The sequence below is a fragment of the Sardina pilchardus genome, chromosome 12, assembly GCF_963854185.1.
Source record: "Sardina pilchardus chromosome 12, fSarPil1.1, whole genome shotgun sequence".
Lineage (NCBI taxonomy): Eukaryota > Metazoa > Chordata > Actinopteri > Clupeiformes > Clupeidae > Sardina > Sardina pilchardus.
In genome coordinates this window covers 1,348,488-1,366,553 of record NC_085005.1, presented here as the reverse complement: position 1 = coordinate 1,366,553, position 18,066 = coordinate 1,348,488, and the positions used below count along the sequence as shown (strand labels likewise).

Genomic DNA, 18,066 nt, shown 5'->3' with positions numbered 1-18,066 from the left:
GAGCTCCTTATAACAGCGAAGCACCTCTGAGTTAATCCGAGAGTGAGGTAGGAGTGAGGTCCTGACATGCAGCCGTCCTACCACATGCGCGTTGGACCTTACCGACGAACCTGCTTCTGTCCATCAGCCCGACCATCACACCAGCTATCACATGTGTGATCAATGCCTCCCTAACATCCGGCACGTTCCCAGCAGCGTTCAAAGCGCCCAAGGTTATACCTCTATTTAACACTAGAAGCGCTGTGCCGTTCTGACCCACTTATACCTAGAAGCGCCGCGCACCGGTCATTTGACCGTTTTGACGACCTACTAGAAGCGCCGTGCTGGTGTGAACTACTTAAAGCGCGGCGAGGCGGTCAAAAGACCGCTGAGTCCTTAGACTGGGAGGCTGTTACTTACACATAATGGTAGCTAGATGGCGCTTCGTGCACGAATCAAATCGTTTGGTCATACATTTGTCAGACCGTGTTGTTGCTAGTCTGTGGTTGTTTCATTACATACAGCACGTTTGAGTTATCTGTTCATTTATTTGTGTTGATTTGTGTTGTTTGAGGTAAAAACTCTGGAAGAGTTCTTGAACAAACCTTGAGCAAACTTGACTTTCAACTTTTTCATAGTATTTCATTTTTTATATTTCGTTTTTACATTTTGTATGCTACTTAGAAATGTTGCCTATTTTACAACGGAGGCATACGCGTTCTGTGATTAGGAGCCTGACCCGACGGGAGGGGAAAGATGAAAAATGTCGACCCAACACCGGTGTTGTTGGATCTCGAGATCCGTAACCCGCAGTTCGGGTTTGGGCAGATAATCTAAGCTCTAAAATGAATGGGTGGCTAGTTCTAATTCACTCCCCAAATTCACTTCTATTCATTTAATAGGTAGCCTATAGGCTATGCTCGCACCGCCGAAAATGACGGACCTGGAACAAAGAGCCTAACCTAGTCTGGTTTCAATTACACAGTAGCCAGGATTTCATGCCGCATTTTACAGGCTACCGCGGCTACTTTCTAAAACAATGTTCATTCATTTAGGGAGAAGCATCTTGTAGGGTCTAGCTACCTCGGAGGGAGGGAGATACAGAGAGTAGAAATGCTGTGCAGGCATAGGCGCGAGAAGTAGGCTAATTAAAAATGATGAGTGAAAAAGATATTCTCCGTTTTGCGAATGTGTAGGCTATGTTTCAATGTCTGCTGAAAAAAAGCTATAGGCCTATTGTTTCTACAATTTAAGCTAACTTCTATGTGAATTTGTGATTGAGGATTGTCACACACATTGTCATCGTGGGGAGGCAGAGCCGTAGCCCACTGGTTAGAGCTTCAGTCCCTACGCCCAAGAGTTGCTGGTTCGATCCCCGACCTGTGTATGGCAGAAGTTCTTTTGAGCAAGGCATCAATAAAGTATATTCTATTATATTATTTTCTATTCACACAACTACACGCACACTGGCGAATTCGAACATTCTAAAACGCGCATATGCGATGAAACATGATTGCGCATTCTTCCACGAGTTGCATGTAAACAACAAACAGCCAGCCTACAGCCTATGCAGGAGGAGGCAGAGAGAGAGGTGGTGGTGGGGAGGCAGTTGTCAATGCAGCAGTGATGTCTGTAGCCTAAGATCATGTCCACACGTAGCAAAACGACCCCCCCCCTTACCCCCCTCCGTGAACTGGTTAGACGTGTATGGGGGAGGGAATGATCGGTTTCAAATAGGCTATGTTTGCAATGGATAGTGTCTTATGTATAGACCCCGAAGCCATTTGCTTTGAGACTAACGGCTGGCTGATGAAGTTAGTGGCTGGCTAGCTGGCTCAGCCAAAAGCTATATGCTGCTGCAGCCGCCAAAGTTTTCATGGCTGAATGATAATGGCTTTAGTTGCCACTTCATGTCTACAGAACATGCAACTGAGTCCTGTGTAGCCTATCGTAGCAACGAGCACAATACTGATGTGGTATATCCAGTGGGAATCGTTTATAAGCTATCGTTTATTTTATTTATCGCGTGTCTCTATGATATAATTATTTTTAGATGCAAAAAGTCTAACTGGCTTAGCCAAAGTTTATCAGATGGCGGCTCAATTTGGCTTAGAAAATTATTGGCTGGCGAAATTATTTTTCGTTAATGGTAATCAGTATTGTGATTCATCCGTTTCTTTCAGATAGTTTGTTATTAAAAACCATGAACAAAAAAATAATTGTTCGTCGACGTTGAAAAATAGTCAAAGAATTCAGTCAATGTGAGATACAACGTGTCGCTCGTGCTGAGTTGCGAACCCAGGTCTCCTGCGTAGCCGTCAAGGGAGTTAACGCTGCGCCATTACACATTACATACACTGCCGATTTGGAAATAGCATAGCTCTTTGACGCGATGTAACTCAGTCAGTCCAGCATGTAAGAAAATGCTTATACATTAGTCTGAGCTTTAAAAGATAGCCTACAAATAGAAGATAAGATATACAACTATGAATGTACGTAGGCATACGCGCCCTACGTACATAAATAGGCTAGGCTATGACGAATTTCAGCTGAAAATATTTTTTATACATGTAGGCCCGCGCCTAATAGAACAACGTCGTAACGTTTTCAAAACAAACTCGCATTTTACCACTGTAAATCGCCTCCATGGACTATGCCATGTAAATGAAAAATAGTTATTAAAATAAATCACATACATAATACATATCGCACATATATAAACTATATATTTTATGGTAAAATATTATTCTCATGCCCGACTGACAGGAAACCCTTGCGACCTCTGCTGTGAGAAAAGAGAATAGCAGCCTGGACAAACATGGCCGAACGCGAGACAACATAGTGTTGTCACATAAGTGAGCGCAAAATAGCTCTAAACTAGCTTGTACCGGTGTGCTTTCGATCATGTAAAAATTCTGGGTGACAAAACACGCGTATTTAGGAAAAGTCGTGAACGTAGGGGTCCTGGAATTTAATCGAGTGAAAATTTTTTGTTTGTTTTTTGTAGTTCTAGGTATATCTAGGTCAAACCCACACGGCGCTTCTAGTAATACGCGTCAGCGGTCAAATGACCGGCGCTTGGCGCTTCTAGTGTTAAGAAACTTTCATTCAACCTGGCTAGAGTTGAGAACTACCGTCCTGTCTTGCTACTGCCTTTCCTATCCAAAGGTATAGAACGAGCAGTTTCCAAACAAGTCTCTGAATTCCTTTCACAGAACAATAATCTGGATCCAAATCAATCTGGGTTCAAAACCGCCCACTCCACTGAAACAGCTCTGCTGCCTGTAACAGGCTTGACTTATCGGCTGCCTTTGACACGGTAAATCACAGCATCCTTCTCTCTTTACTCTCAAACATGGGCATCTCTGGCTCAGCTCTTTCCTGGTTTTTCCTCACAAGTCTTACCTAGAGTAGGTTAGGGAAAATGGTAAACAAACCCTGCATTCATATTGTGATGTCAAAGACATTGAGTCAAGAGTTCATGCAATGAAAGAAGTGGCATTTAGCAAAGACATTTAAAGGGATATTCCACCATTTTTGGAAATAAGCTCATTTTCCACCTCCCCTCGAGCAAAACAATTGGTATTTACCTTTTTCCCGTTCATCCAGCCATTTTGTGAGTCTGGCAATACAACTTTGCACCGCCAGACTCACAGAATGGCTGGATGAACGGGAAAAAGGTAAATATCAATTGTTTCGCTCGAGGGGAGGTGGAAAATGGGCTTATTTCCAAAAATGCCGTAATATCCCTTTAACACAAAAACATGCAAATGCAAAAGGCTCATCCTCTTTGATCAGTGTTAAATAATAGCACTATAGAATTTGGAGACACTTACCCATGGCAAAGAATGGGATCCCAATAAGTGTAGAATTAAACTTTCCATCAGAAATAAAAAAAATCCCTGCTGCAGTCACATTGGCAATGCAAATAGTCAAGACTCCAAGGAGACCTAGGAAGGGTTTTCCTCTCAGGCAGTCTCTCATGGAGCTGGAGATGGTGGCTGCCAAAAGCACCAGGACAAGGCTGACCAGTACCTCACTCTTGGCAAGTACTCCTGTTTTTTGGAAGTCCCTCAAAAGGCTATAGGATGTGAGTGACTGGACGTGCAGATCCTCACTCATAGTGGACAATCGATGGATGAGTTTGCAGAATTCATTTTCCCACTTTTCAGCTATAACATCCTGTACTGTTGGCCCATTGTTGCGGAGGTAGTAAGTTATCTGTATAGCTCTGGCAAACTTCACCTGCTGGTCTCGGCTGTTGGAAATTGATACACCACCAAGCTGATGTCCGATGAACGACACCCTACCATCCTGGAATGCAAACAATAGACTAAAGTAAATGTCACTCAAGTAAAAATTTGTGAAACTGTTAGACAACATTTTTTTGTTACTTGAAAATTCCCACTGTGAAGGTAGACCTGCTTTAAAAATATGATGATAATAGGGAAATACATACATTTTTCAGCTATGCATTCAATAATGCTTTTAATAAACATACAATGAGCATAATTTCACACAGTTCAGCATAAACACTTCTTATAGATCAAAAGTTTTGAGTTAGGAATTTAAATTATAAAATGATTACTGACAACCACATAGATGTAATGTGCTTCACTGAAACTTGACTTACACCTCCTTCCTACAGTATAACACGCCACACTGGCAGGGGAGGTGGGGTAGCTACAATTTATTACTCTATTCTTCTCATATCCCCCAAACCCACACATCAGTTTAAATCTTTTGAAGTCCTAGTTCTCAATCTTATACATCCAGATTGGAAAACTAATCCGCCTGTAACTGTGGTCACACTGTGTAGACCCCCAGGCCCCTACACTGATTTCCTAGAGGAATTTTCTGGTTTCCTTTCCACTTTAGTGGTCCAAACAGATATTGGGTGATTTTAATATCCATATGGATAATGTGAATGATAGTCTCACAATTGCATTTCAATGTCTAATTGACCATGTTGACAAAATGTTCACTCATCCACATATCGTCATAACCATACTATTGATGTAGTCTTGTCATATGGCATAAACATAGAGCAGTTAACAATCTTACCACAACACCCCACCCTAACTGACCACCATCTACTCGGAGATGCAATTCTAGTTACTTTTGAAATTACACTGAATTCTGTAGTACCTACCTCCAGTTACTACTTTAGTCGCGGCCTGTCTGAAATTAATGCAGGCTTTTTAGAAAATAATCCATTTACCCTTTCCACATTCTTGCCTCGGGATGTATCAGAGGGTCCTTCTCTTAAACCAGAAGGCCCTTCCCTTAACCCAACAGAGGTCGATTTGCTAACTGATAATGTAATGAACACACTACACTCAACCCTAGACTCTGTAGCACCACTCAAAAAGAAAATAATAAATCAAACAAGATGTGCTCCATGGTATACCACCCAGACTAAAACCCTCAAACAAAATACACATAAACTGGAGACCGGAGTGTACTACAGAATGGAGAAGATTTGGAGTTCACACACTGCATGACTGACTATCTGAACTTCTGTATGGACGTTGTTGTTCCCACAAGAACTGTGCGCTGCTTTCCAAACAACAAGCCTTGGATATCCAGCAATGTCAAGACCCTTCTAAATAGGAAAAAGATGGCGTTCAGGGAGGGGAACCAGGCAGAGCTGAGGCGCGTACAGGGGGAACTCAAAGTCAGACTGAAAGAGGCCAAGGAAGATTACAGGAAGAAGGTGGAACAGAAGCTGCAGGAGAACACTGAAGGAGATCTGGGATGGAAAGAAGACCATCACTGGCCTGGGGAAGAGTAGAAGCTCTGTGGAGGGATATCTGGACAGGGTAAACCAGTTAAACCGCTTCTACAACAGGTTTGACTGCCCTGCCCCAGCTTCAATGGACGTGGTCTGTCGATCACCCCCGGACACTGCTTGCTTCACTGCCCAAATCACACCTCCCCTCTCACTCTCAGTGCAACAAGTACCCCCACCAGGTGTATCCCTCCCCCACAGGAACAATGGTAACCCCACACAGATGCTCCCCTCCCCCCTCTCCTCCTCCCCTCCCCCTCAGGGTGACCAAGACTAGCCTGGCACGCCCTCCCAGTGACGTAACACCTTCGGCTTTTCTTGTCTCTGGTCTGGTCAACTGCTAATCGGGAAGGATTTCTGAGTTCTTGAAAACTGCGGAACTGCCCCCTTTTGGTCGAGAACCAATCAACTTTGAGCAGCCCCAACTGCTCTGGGTAGAGGCGTGTTCAAGGCAGAGGAAAGAGTGTTGTTATTGGTTTAAACTCGGCAAACCGCTTTCTGACATCGACCAGTAGCAAATTGAGGCACTTAAAGGAGGCGGGTCAACCAGCGCTTGGAGAAACCGTGTTAGCACAGGCTCTTGGTCAGACTAAAGTCTCGCAGAGCCTTTGAAAGTCAATGGTAATCAGGCTAGACCAAGACCATATTAACTCCACATCCCCTCCCCTCCCCACTCATCATCACGGCAGATCAAGTTAGAGGACAGCTGAAGAAACTCCATCCCAGGAAAGCAGCCGGGCCTGATGGACTGTGTCCAAGACTGCTCAAGGCCTGTGCTGCTGAACTGGGAGAGCCACTGGAGTACATCTTCAACCAAAGTCTACGTCTCAGGAGAGTCCCAACACTGTGGAAGACATCATGTCTCATCCCGTCCCCAAGAAACCACACCCAAGTGAGCTGAATGACTTCAAGCCAGTCACTCCAACATCACACCTGGGCCCGTATTCACAAAGAATTTTAAGGCTAAAAGTAGCTCCTAACTGGCGAATTTAGGAAAAACTCCTAATAATAATAATGGGCGTGTCACTCCTAACTGTAGGACTCCTCATTTTTTCACTAAAAGTTATTCACAAAGCATTTTAAGCCTAAAAGTGGCTCCCAAGTCTAGGAAAGCTTAAAAGAACTCGAGAGGACTTCTTACTCACTAACGGTACAGACACACTTGTTCGCCACTTCACTCTGTCGTGTCGTAACCCGCTATTTCCCTATGGGTGACGTCAAGCGACTATAACGGACCCGCAAAGCATTCCGGGAAGGCAGCGCTGCATTTGAAAACCTGTCGCGCGACAGAAAAGCTGGCCGATGCCCAGCTCTATGCAAATGAGTCCGTTGAACGCGAGGCGTCTGTCCAATGAAAGCACGAGGTAGTAGGTCCGTTTTTGTACCACATCAGTGCCTGTGAAACTTGGTTCCGTATACAAGACAAATGCATGTTTTAACAAACTCCTCCATGACCAGCTAGTAGTCCATAAAATAAACGAAACTTGGATTTGGAGAAATACATTGACTGTTGGTGTTTCTGATGAGGATTTGAAATTGCATTGAGTAGTTTAAATAAAACAAGATTTCAAAATGGCTTGCATAGTTTGTGTAGGCTATTAATATTTTCGTATGCTGTTAAATACATGCCTAAAATGGTGGTCTATTTGTGAAAAACACTTGAGACAAGTTAAAACATACTGCTTATGAACTGCTAACTGACCATTCAAACGAAACGCCCACTCACGACAAACGTGGGGAAGACGTGCGACACGTTCCGACACATATGTCGCGCAAGTGTGTCCGTACCGTAAGACCTATTCACAAACTGCTTATAGTGGCATTTCACGTCGCAATGTTTTGAAATAAATGCGTGGTTAGCTGTCATGCAAGGGAATAATTGTGCATTGCAACTAAGGATTTGAATGCAATAATGGCGACAACCAAAACCACCATTGCATGTAAACTAAATGTAACGTCTCATTGTGCCTAAATTAAATCGTTTCTCCTCTTTGCAAATATAGGCTACGTGTTTTCATACAGATTAATTTAAAACATGTTGCAAAGATACTGCTCCAGTCCGTAGTGTTTCATTATGCCTAGGCTATTTGCTTTACTCTTTATTCATTTAGGCTATGTCTATTTATTCATCATCTTCCATCTTTCACAGTCCGACATAGCGCACGCATTCTCACCAGCTAAGACCTGACACCTGTCACTCAACTCGTCATCGTAGGGGAGGTTTTTGCCATCATTCCCGCGTTATCATCATCAGCCAATCAAGGTGGTCACTAGGTCTGAGAGGCTTTGCGAATAACTTTTAAGAGTCATTGCATGAGAAAACCAGGCAGAGGTCGTAAGATGGGGGTCGGCCAAATCGGCTCATACTTTGTATGTGATAAGTATGTGGAACAATGAACAGCCATATAATTAAAACCCTCCAGCTTTGTTTTGTTATGGAGTTCTGGAACCCCTCTCAGAGACCCTCAAAAATCCAACAATGAGAGGGGTCCCAGAACTCCATAACAAAATAAAGCTGGAGGGTTTTAATTATTATTAAAAAAATGTAATCGCATACTTATCACATATATAAAGTATGAGCCGATTTGGCTGACCCCCATCTTACGACCTCTTGCTGGTTTTGCCTGGTTTTCTCATGCAATGACTCTTAAGAGAAAACTCCTAGCTAAAATCTTTTAGGGCGATTTAGGAGTACTCTTATACCTCTTTGCCACCAGGGCCGTGCCGGTTCTGGCGCCGGTGCTGACGTTGAGCTGGTTCTAGTAAAGCACCGGCACCAGCACCGGCACGCATTTCCATAGGGTTCAGTACTGAACAGAATGTTAATTGTGTTACTAAGCCGACGTAGCATACACTTCAAGCTGCCTTCTACCCATAATCCTTTGCGGCCACGTCTGAATCAGCTGTGAAAACAAAACAAACATGGCTGCCGATATCGGTAAATGACTGCTGAATCGGTTGAAATGTCATTTGTGTGACGTTATTTAGCCTGGATTTGTTGAAAGTAGATTGAAAATAAACGATTTACTATCTGGTTATAGCATTGTTTTACCCACTAATAATGTCTGGTCTGATATATTAGCGGTCAGTGAAACTATTTTACCGTTAGCCTGCTAGCTTACATAGGCTAATTTAGTTTAACGTCAGGCTTTTGCAAGTTTACGTCATACCGTAGTGTTAACCAAAGATTCTAGAGTGCTACGCTCATTTTTAAACGACAGTTCAGTATATTTACTGTTGGCATGGTGCCACGACCCTTATTACGTAACGGCCCCAACTCTGGGACCAGAGTTGTTCGGTCGAAACACGCAGAACTAGTTTGAGATTGGGCACCGGCACGGCACCAGCACCGGCACCGCTGCGGTGGAAACGAGGTATTAGTGCTAAGATAAAAATCTTTGTGAACACGGGCCCAGATGAAGACCTTGGAGAGACTGGTTCTGGGGATACTTAGGCCACAGGTGTGCCATGCACTAGACCCGTTACAGTTTGCATACCAGGAGAAAGGGGGCATTGACGATGCCATCTCATACCTCCTACACAGGACACACTCTCACCTGGACAAGGGGAAAAGTGCTGTGAGAATCATGTTTTTTGACTTCTCCAGTGCTTTTAACACCATCCAACCCCCCAGACTGAGTGACAAGCTCCTGCAGATGGGTGTGGATGTTCACCTAGTATCCTGGATTAGAGACTACCTGACAGAGCAGCCACAGTTTGTCAGACTGAAGGACTGCCTCTCTGACACTGTCATCAGCAGCACCGGAACTCCACAGGGAACAGTGCTCTCTCCAGTCCTGTTCACCCTGTACACGTCTGACTTCGGCTACAACAAGGAGTCATGCCACATGCAGAAGTTTTCAGACTACCTGACAGAGCAGCCACAGTTCGTCAGACTGAAGGACTGCCTCTCTGACACTGTCATCAGCAGCACCGGAACTCCACAGGGAACAGTGCTCTCTCCAGTCCTGTTCACCCAGTACACGTCTGACTTCGGCTACAACAAGGAGTCATGCCACATGCAGAAGTTTTCAGACAGAGGGGTGTGTGTGGGGTTTTTTTTTTACTTCAGTATCAGACAAAAGGACCCTGAACAAGCTAGTCAACATCCTGGACTGTCAATGGACTGGAATGACTGTCATCCACTCCACAGCACTATCATACAGCAGAACGGCTTGATCAGTTGGAGACTGCGCTTCCTGACATGCACAACAGACAGACTGAGGAAGTCATTTGTACCCAGGGCCATACACTGCAAAAAACTGCTTGTCTAATAAAATCTAACCAAGTGTTTTAATCTTATATCAAGATAAACTAGAAATGCAATTCCAAGGAATTACCAGTGCATGAAAATGCAAAAAAGTACAGATAGATAATGTAGATGGGTGGTTGTCATGACATGGCCTTTTTTTGGTCCAGAGTGTCAAACTGAAGTAAAGAAATGTCTAATCTGCAAATAAATGTGGTTATATTGTTCAGAAAAACCTGCTTTATATGAACATATGGACCATTCATGCCAGTCATATTCCTATTTCTCAAAATTTTCAGCCAAACCAGGAAAAGCTCATATGGCGTGACTGTCCCGAGCCCATTTCATAAAGTTTGATTTTGAATAAAAAAAAATCTAATTAATATATTTTCCCATTACTTAAATACAATGAATACTAAAGATGTCTACTTGTAAGTCTGTAGTGTTTAAAGTCCAGGCATAATATTTTTGAACAAGCCATAAACAAAAACATTTTGTCCCAAAAATCTATATCATATGGTGTGACCCTAAATTATGTTTTTTAAATGTGCAATTGTGTGGAGACCTTTAGGGATAGGGGGTCCTTCCTCATTCAGGAAGTATAATAACTTCTCAGAAGGACATTGAAAGTTTACGTGTTGAGTTATCTCTCTTATTTCTTTCAATAAATCAAGTATTTCCAGCACTCCTATCTCAGTTCCACTTTTCGCTGTCTTTTGGTGTGACCCATTTTTCAGGAAAATTTCAAAAGTAAATAGTTTTTTGGTCAAAATTACCTTTACATCTATGTTACCATGTTAAAGTGAGCATATGATTTTGGTCCTAGCATGTAGCCTCAAGACTCATTGTTCTGCTAAGTACATGAAACCTCATATGGAGTGACCCCATATCATATGGTGTGATGGGGTTTTTCTGTCACACCATATGATTTATTTGTCACACTATATGATATAATCTGTATTTTCCTACATAAATAATGTTTTTTTCAAACATATGTTTAATTAATAGTTTAGTGTTATACATATTTTAACATATTTAACATTTTGTTAACATTTATTATTTAATATGTGGCACCTATTACCCAAGTGCTATACAATATCTGGTGGAATTCTGTTTTACAAAGTTCTGAGTTTTTAACAGTGATCCTTTATGTGATATATTTGTCTTAAACTGTGATTTATTGTTTGTGAAATGCATATATTCACATTTTTGCGTTAACAGATTGTTATTTGGTGTAATTTATCATATGGTGTGACACCATATCATTTGGTGTGACATCAAGAAACATCAAGAAATTATGAAAATAAAAAGGCTTTCGGAGTCTAAATCATACAAATCTGAATGTAACAGATAGGAAATAGGGTCAGCAAACATTGTATGCATTTAATTTCTTTTGTATCAAGATATGTCCAAATTAATATGAAGTTTATTGAAAGATTAGGGACAAATGCCTTACTTTGTGTATTGATGAATAAATATACTGTAAAATATAATACTTTTCCACAAGGAAATGCTAGATCTTGATGAAGTAAAGATAGAAGATTATGATACACTGACTCACATAAAAAAATATATACCCCATCATAGTTTTACACACAATAACTTTCATGTCACACCATATGATAATTTTAGTCACTAACACAAGACATTAGTGAATAAATATGAATTCCAATACAAATTCTAAAAGATCATACATATTTTGGGAATGGGAGAGTTAGTACAACAGGGCTATTCAATTAGTTTGTAATAGGGGCCAGTTCATGAAAAGTATCACAACTGAGGGGCCGGAGAAATACCGCTTGAAATATGAGTAATCACGTACAAATGATACAATAAACTACAACAGCACATGGGTGTTCAAATGTTACATTTTGTAAATGCATAATATCATTTTTTGTTGGTTATTTGTGTTTTGGGAATATTTCTGCCACAGGCCCAGCCTACCACAGTGGTTGGCCAACATTGGGAAGGTGACACTGGATCTATACTTCATATATCTATACTTGCATTTTGTAAAAGCATAATAGCGTTTTTTGGTGGTTATTTGTTCTATTTGTGTTTTGGGAATATTTCTGCCACAGGCCCAGACTACCACAGTGGTAGGTCAACATTGGGAAGGTGACACTGGATCTATATTGCTAATATGTTGCATTTTGTAAATAATAATCTAGTTTTTTTGGTGGCTATTTTGTTGTATTTGTGTTTTGGGAATATTTCTGCCACAGGCCACTACCAGCATTGGGAAGGTGACACTGGATCTACAGTACATTGCTAATATGGCTAATATGAAATCTGTGATAACATTAACAGCAATGATATCTGAGCTTTGCGCAGTAACTGCTAAGTCCATACAATTTCCAATGGGTACAAACAGGTTTCAAACGGTGCTCAAAAGAAATGAATGTGCGTAATCGGTCGCATATTTAACTCTTCTCAACATACGTGTACATTTAACGTTCCCACCATTTAAATTGGATGAACGTGTTCACAAATCAATGTTACTTACAGTGGACTTGACATCAACCCAGCTAACAATTTCTGGTTAGGAGAACGTTTTTAGAACGTTTTTTTCCTGGTTAGGAAAACGTTGCCTGAAAGTTGCGAAAGTTGCCACAAGGTTCCCCAGGAAAGTTTTCTTGACGAAAATACTACGTTTTTTTCTGGTTGTTTATTTTGGTTAGCAGAACGTTCTCCTACCCTTTAGGGAACTTTACTATATTTGGTTGCATTAACGTTCCCCTAACCTCCCAGCAACAAAGTGTAAAGGGGGAAAAAATATGTAGAATTATCGTGACATCCTTGCATGGCTCGCTGCACGGCTCGCTGCACACTCGCCGTCTGCGACGACAGCCTATCTGTAACCTGGGAGAGCGAACATCTCTGATGGCTAAGGCAATGACTAGTATATGAATCTTCACTTACCATTAGCTGCTTGCTGAACTGCGACGAATACGACCCGTTTATATAACAATGTGTCAGCTAAGTCTTTAAATGCGGTTAGGTCTAATACTTTCTTGTCTACGGTGTCTTTTCCTATAGGCTAATAAACGATTAGTCAGATCAAAACATAAGCAGAGCAGGCGCTAGCCTAACACACTGTTTCAACATTCAAAACTGGCTGTTTTTATTGCATCGTATGCCATTAAAAGTCCTCGGTTCAGAATTATGATGGATTTTGGTTTATTTTGTTTTAAATTGGGACTGGGAATTGTGGGATAGGCTGAGTGAACAGCACAATAACATAGGCTATAACTTGGACTACGTGAACATTGTGCTGTTTAAGATGCAGTCTCAACGTTTGAGAAATAATTCATTGGAGTCCTCATCATCATATTTTCATAAAGCTTTAAAAACATGAATGCATTTCAGGTGCCACTCTAATCGATTATGGATTAATCCAAAACTATTCGTCAGATTAGTTAGCATGAAATCGTTGTGTGCCTGCCTGGGACTATGGCTAGCTAGCTCTTCCACCCGGTTTACCCTGTACAGTGTTTTTTAAAAGCCTGTTGGACTTAATGGAACAAGTGCAAGGAGAACGATGTGAAGAATGTGATCGATACCTATACAGCCAGCCTACGTGAGTAACTTTATCTCTGTGTTATCCAAATGTCTTAAAGTTAGCGAGGTTGAGTCTGCTGAAACACCAACACCCCAGAACTCACGGAGATGAAAGTTTCTCAACATAGCTTCTCGCGCTGGTCCCTTTAGCTGACGGGCTGGCTTTGGTCGGCCGAATATCAATCCAACAGAGGGGGGAAGAATAGAATAGGGCTATATGTCGATTTTGCAACAAATTATTCCGACTTTGCAGTGTGGCTGCTGGCCGTGTTCAATTGGAAACTCATAGAAACTCTGGGGCGATTTTCATCAATCAACCCCACGCACATAACCAGAGAATACCGATATGGTTATACAAATAAGATACCTAAAAACAACTAAGTAGCAACGTTGTGTGAAAAGTGAAATGCAACCAGAATATAACGTTTTTTTCTTTAGTTGTAATAACGTTCGGGTAACCTGGAGCTAACGTTCTCTCCAGGGTATTAGAAGGTTACTGATAAACTAACCACAGGAGAACCAGCGGCTAACGTTATTTGCTTGCTGGGATTCAACCAGAATATAACGTTTTTTTCTTTAGTTGTAAAAACGTTAGGGGAACGTTATTTGTTTTGACAACCTGGAGATAACGTTCTCTAAACGTTATTAGTAGGTTGCTGAAAAACGAACCATAGGGGAACCAAAAGCTAACGTTAGTGAAAGTTAGCAGAACGTTAATTGTTTGCTGGGAAGGCGATGGATGTGTATTAGTTTCACAGATTCACACTGAATATTTGCGTGGTCAAACCCGTTAAAATGTTTGTAGCTTATATACTCCAACGTAGTGGCAATTTACCTTGAAACTAAGCTAAAATGGAACTTATATTCAACTCGTTCTAAACATTACGTGCAATTGGCTGAGGTGCAGTGGCTGCAGGACTTCCGAGCGAGTGAGCCAGGGCTGTACGCTTAGCTTTTTCACTAGGAGCATAGGTGCTCCTAAATGAAAAAATTTAGGAGCACAGAAAAAAATTTAGGAGCACTATGAAATTTCCTTGAAAACCTTATTGCCTTAAGCAGGATACAGATCATTCACAGCAGTGGCAATCCTAATCTCTGCTCAAACCCTGCACACACACAGAAAATGGGTTGTCTGGTTTCTATTTCATATTTTGAATTCAGAATTTGTATACATTTTGTTAACAATTCATAGCATTAAAGGTTCTGCATAATTACTTATAGCTTAAAATTCAAAGTAATTTGAATACTTCATATTGATTACACTAACACAAGTTGTCTTTAATGATATTACAGGGGTGGTGTGTAGGTCTAATTGAGTGCCTGTCACTTTAAGCAGTACCGTAGCCTACGTGGACATAATTAGATTTCATTCGGTTTTAGGAAAATATAAACGCATAGTTCAAGGATAGCCTACATGTTTTCATTCAATAACATGAATGTTATATATTCAAAAATTCAAAATACTTACAACGGGAAAGACAAATATTTCCGGTGTAATAGAAAAGATGAGTGTCCAGCAATGTGAACTTCGATGATTTAGGTAGCCACCGTAGCATGGCATTATGAGTTGTCCGTTCACTTTTTTTTTGGTCATCTTTAATTGGCTGGGTGCTTAACTTACTCTACCATCACTTGTCTTGGAGTCTGGTAGCCTTTATATGTTATAGGCTATCCAATGAGTGACAACCAGTGCTGAAAATAAAACGTTACGGTATTCTCCTCCTGATAACGTTAGTGGAATGGATTTAATGTGAATGTAGCCATAAAAAGACGCAGAGTGGCTATATATGATACAGCGCATATTTGCGATGAATATGTTCCGCCTTTTTAAAGCTTTTAGACAACTGAATCAGGATACCATCTTTGTTTCATAGAAGTCTACTAGGCCTATGTCAAATGCAGGCTTGGGTGAAGCTGGGAGGAATTTAACGCACGGTTTCCACACCATGTTTAGCTATATCAACCGTGATAATAATAGCCTATTTGAAATGAACACGGTAATTGTTACACTCAACATTATTTATCATTTATAGCATTTTTACCGTTTCACCGGTAATCGCATAGTCACCAACTGATTACGAACAGATTGAAGAAAAAAGAAGACTGGATTTGGTGTGACATTTCTTGCGAGGTTGATGCTGAAAGCATGAGTGTCTAGCCAGGTGCGTAAGAGTTGTCAACTCTGAAATTAGATGCGCGAAAATTGTACTATACTTTCATCCACTTGGTGTGGATTCATTTTAGGAGCAAAATGCGAATGAAAGGGTTGAAATCAGTACTCGCACGTGTGCGAGCATTTTAAATTTTATATTCGCACTAATATATATTTACGCGCAAATGCGACGACCTGCTCGCAGTGTACAGCCCTGGAGTGAGCGCATGAAACAGTAGCCTACTGATGCCACCAAAGTTAAACTTTTAAACCGACTCCTATTTGCCTCAATAGCTACATTACGAGTGGCGAATGCTTTCGCGAGGATATGCTTGGACTGGAGAGGCACACTATACCGGTGAGATTTCATGCACCAAAAATGCTTCATGCTTTGAGGAAAACAACTTGGATTTGGCGCGCGTCAACATGTTGGTGACGCTGCGTAAAAACGAAGCAAGGTACAAGTAACGTCTTTGAATAATACCCAGAAACACAGCCTACAACGGCAACGCACCACACAGAACATTATTTATAGGCGCAGTGTAGCCTATCGCTGTACCTCGTTGTGTTTTCCACCAGCTTTTTACGTCTCTACCGAATATGGATTTGCTTATAACATCAGCCAACACTTCAAGGGCCACTACAAAGTATCTCGGGGGCCGGATTCGGCCCGTGGGCCGCTAATTGAAGAGCCCTGTAGTACAACATAACTAAGTGATTTCCATGCATAATATCTGAATTTTTTTTCAAAACCTTTTTTTCGGCCTAAAACGTCAACCACCCAGATATGGTTACTAAGGTGTAGCTAGGGTAAACATGGTGGTTGCATAGTTTAATGAAAGTTCACAGTGTGAAGGTAGACCGTTTAAAATTTTAATGTGTACAGCTTAAACGTTCAACTTCTAACTTAACTAATGATTTCTAACAGGTATGTTAACAATGTTAACTATGATAACAGTGATAATCAGATTGATTGGCTAACTTAGCATTTTTAACGTAGCTGCTAGAAATTATTAGCTAACAATGTTGAAAATGCTAACCAGGTTGATCAGCTAACTTTGCTAATGATTTCTAGCAGTTGTGCTAAACACACTAATTATGCTAGCAATGTTAAATGCTAACTATGTTAACAATGCTAAAAATGCTAACTAGGTTGACTCGCTAACTTAGCTGATGATTTCTAGAAGTTATGCCAAAAATGCTAGCTATGCTAACAATGCTAACTAGCTAACTTGCTAGTGAGGACTTTTATTTTGAAACAGTAGTTGCTAGGGTATCCATGGTGTCCACTATCAGGAACTAGATGTACCGCAAAGCGATACACAATATGACCGCCGCTCAGTCCTGCACATTCTCTCCGCAAATATCAATCACGCTTGTGTTTCCATCGCCTACTCCATCCCTACTGCAACTTTTATGTATGTAAATGAGTGTGTGCATGTGTGCGCTTGCTTTTGTGTATGAGTGCTTCTCTGTCTAGTGTGAGTGTGTGTCTGCTTGTGTGTGTGTTTAATGTGTCTCTGAGTATATGTTCACTGTGTTCTCTGCCGTCACTGTCACTCCAATATCAGATAACACACACACACACACACTCACATGCGCGCGTGTGCACACACACACACACACACACACACACACACACACACACACTCGCACACACACACACACACACACACACACACACACACAAACACACACACACACACACACAGAGAGAGAGAGAGAGAAAGAGAGAACACACACAGAATACACACAGATAACACAGACACAGAGAGAGAGAGAGAGAGAGAAAGAAAGAGAACACACACAGAACATGCACATACACACATATACACACATGCAAACACACAGATGGGCACACAGAAACGCACCCACACACTATAGTACATCACACACACACTCACTTCTCAGCTCCGGTGGTCTCACAAAATGTACTCAAAGATGTGTGTGTGCATGAGTGTGTGTGTGTGTGTGTAGGTGTGTGTGTGTGTGTGTGTAAGGGTGTATGTGTGCATGCGTGTGGGCGTGTTTGTGCATGTGTTTGTATAATGTTTTATGTACATGTGTGTATGTAGTGGTGCGTGTGTGTGTAGGTATGTGTGTGTGTGTGTGTATTTATGTGTGTGTGTGTGTGTGTGTGTGTGTGTGTGTGTGTGTGTGTGTGTGTGTGTGTGTGTGTGTGTGTTCCTGCATGTTTGTTGCACCCAGAGCAACCATTCTCTTTTAAAACATATTTGGAAACTAGTTGATTAAAGGTTTCTAATGGTGTCACTTATATGTTTCTAGGACAAAAACTAGCAGAGATTGAGATGTTTGGAACAGTTTTTGAAATCC

General features: G+C 41.4%; 1 protein-coding gene across 1 annotated transcript in view; it reads right to left on the bottom strand.

Moving 5' to 3' along the window:
- Nucleotides 1–18,066, bottom strand: part of ptchd4 (patched domain containing 4) — a 40,273-nt gene that overhangs the window by 10,815 nt on the left and 11,392 nt on the right. The window contains exon 2 of the mRNA XM_062551579.1: nucleotides 3,816–4,293. Coding sequence (XP_062407563.1) covers nucleotides 3,816–4,293 — 478 coding nt within the window. The remainder of the gene's footprint in view (nucleotides 1–3,815; nucleotides 4,294–18,066) is intronic.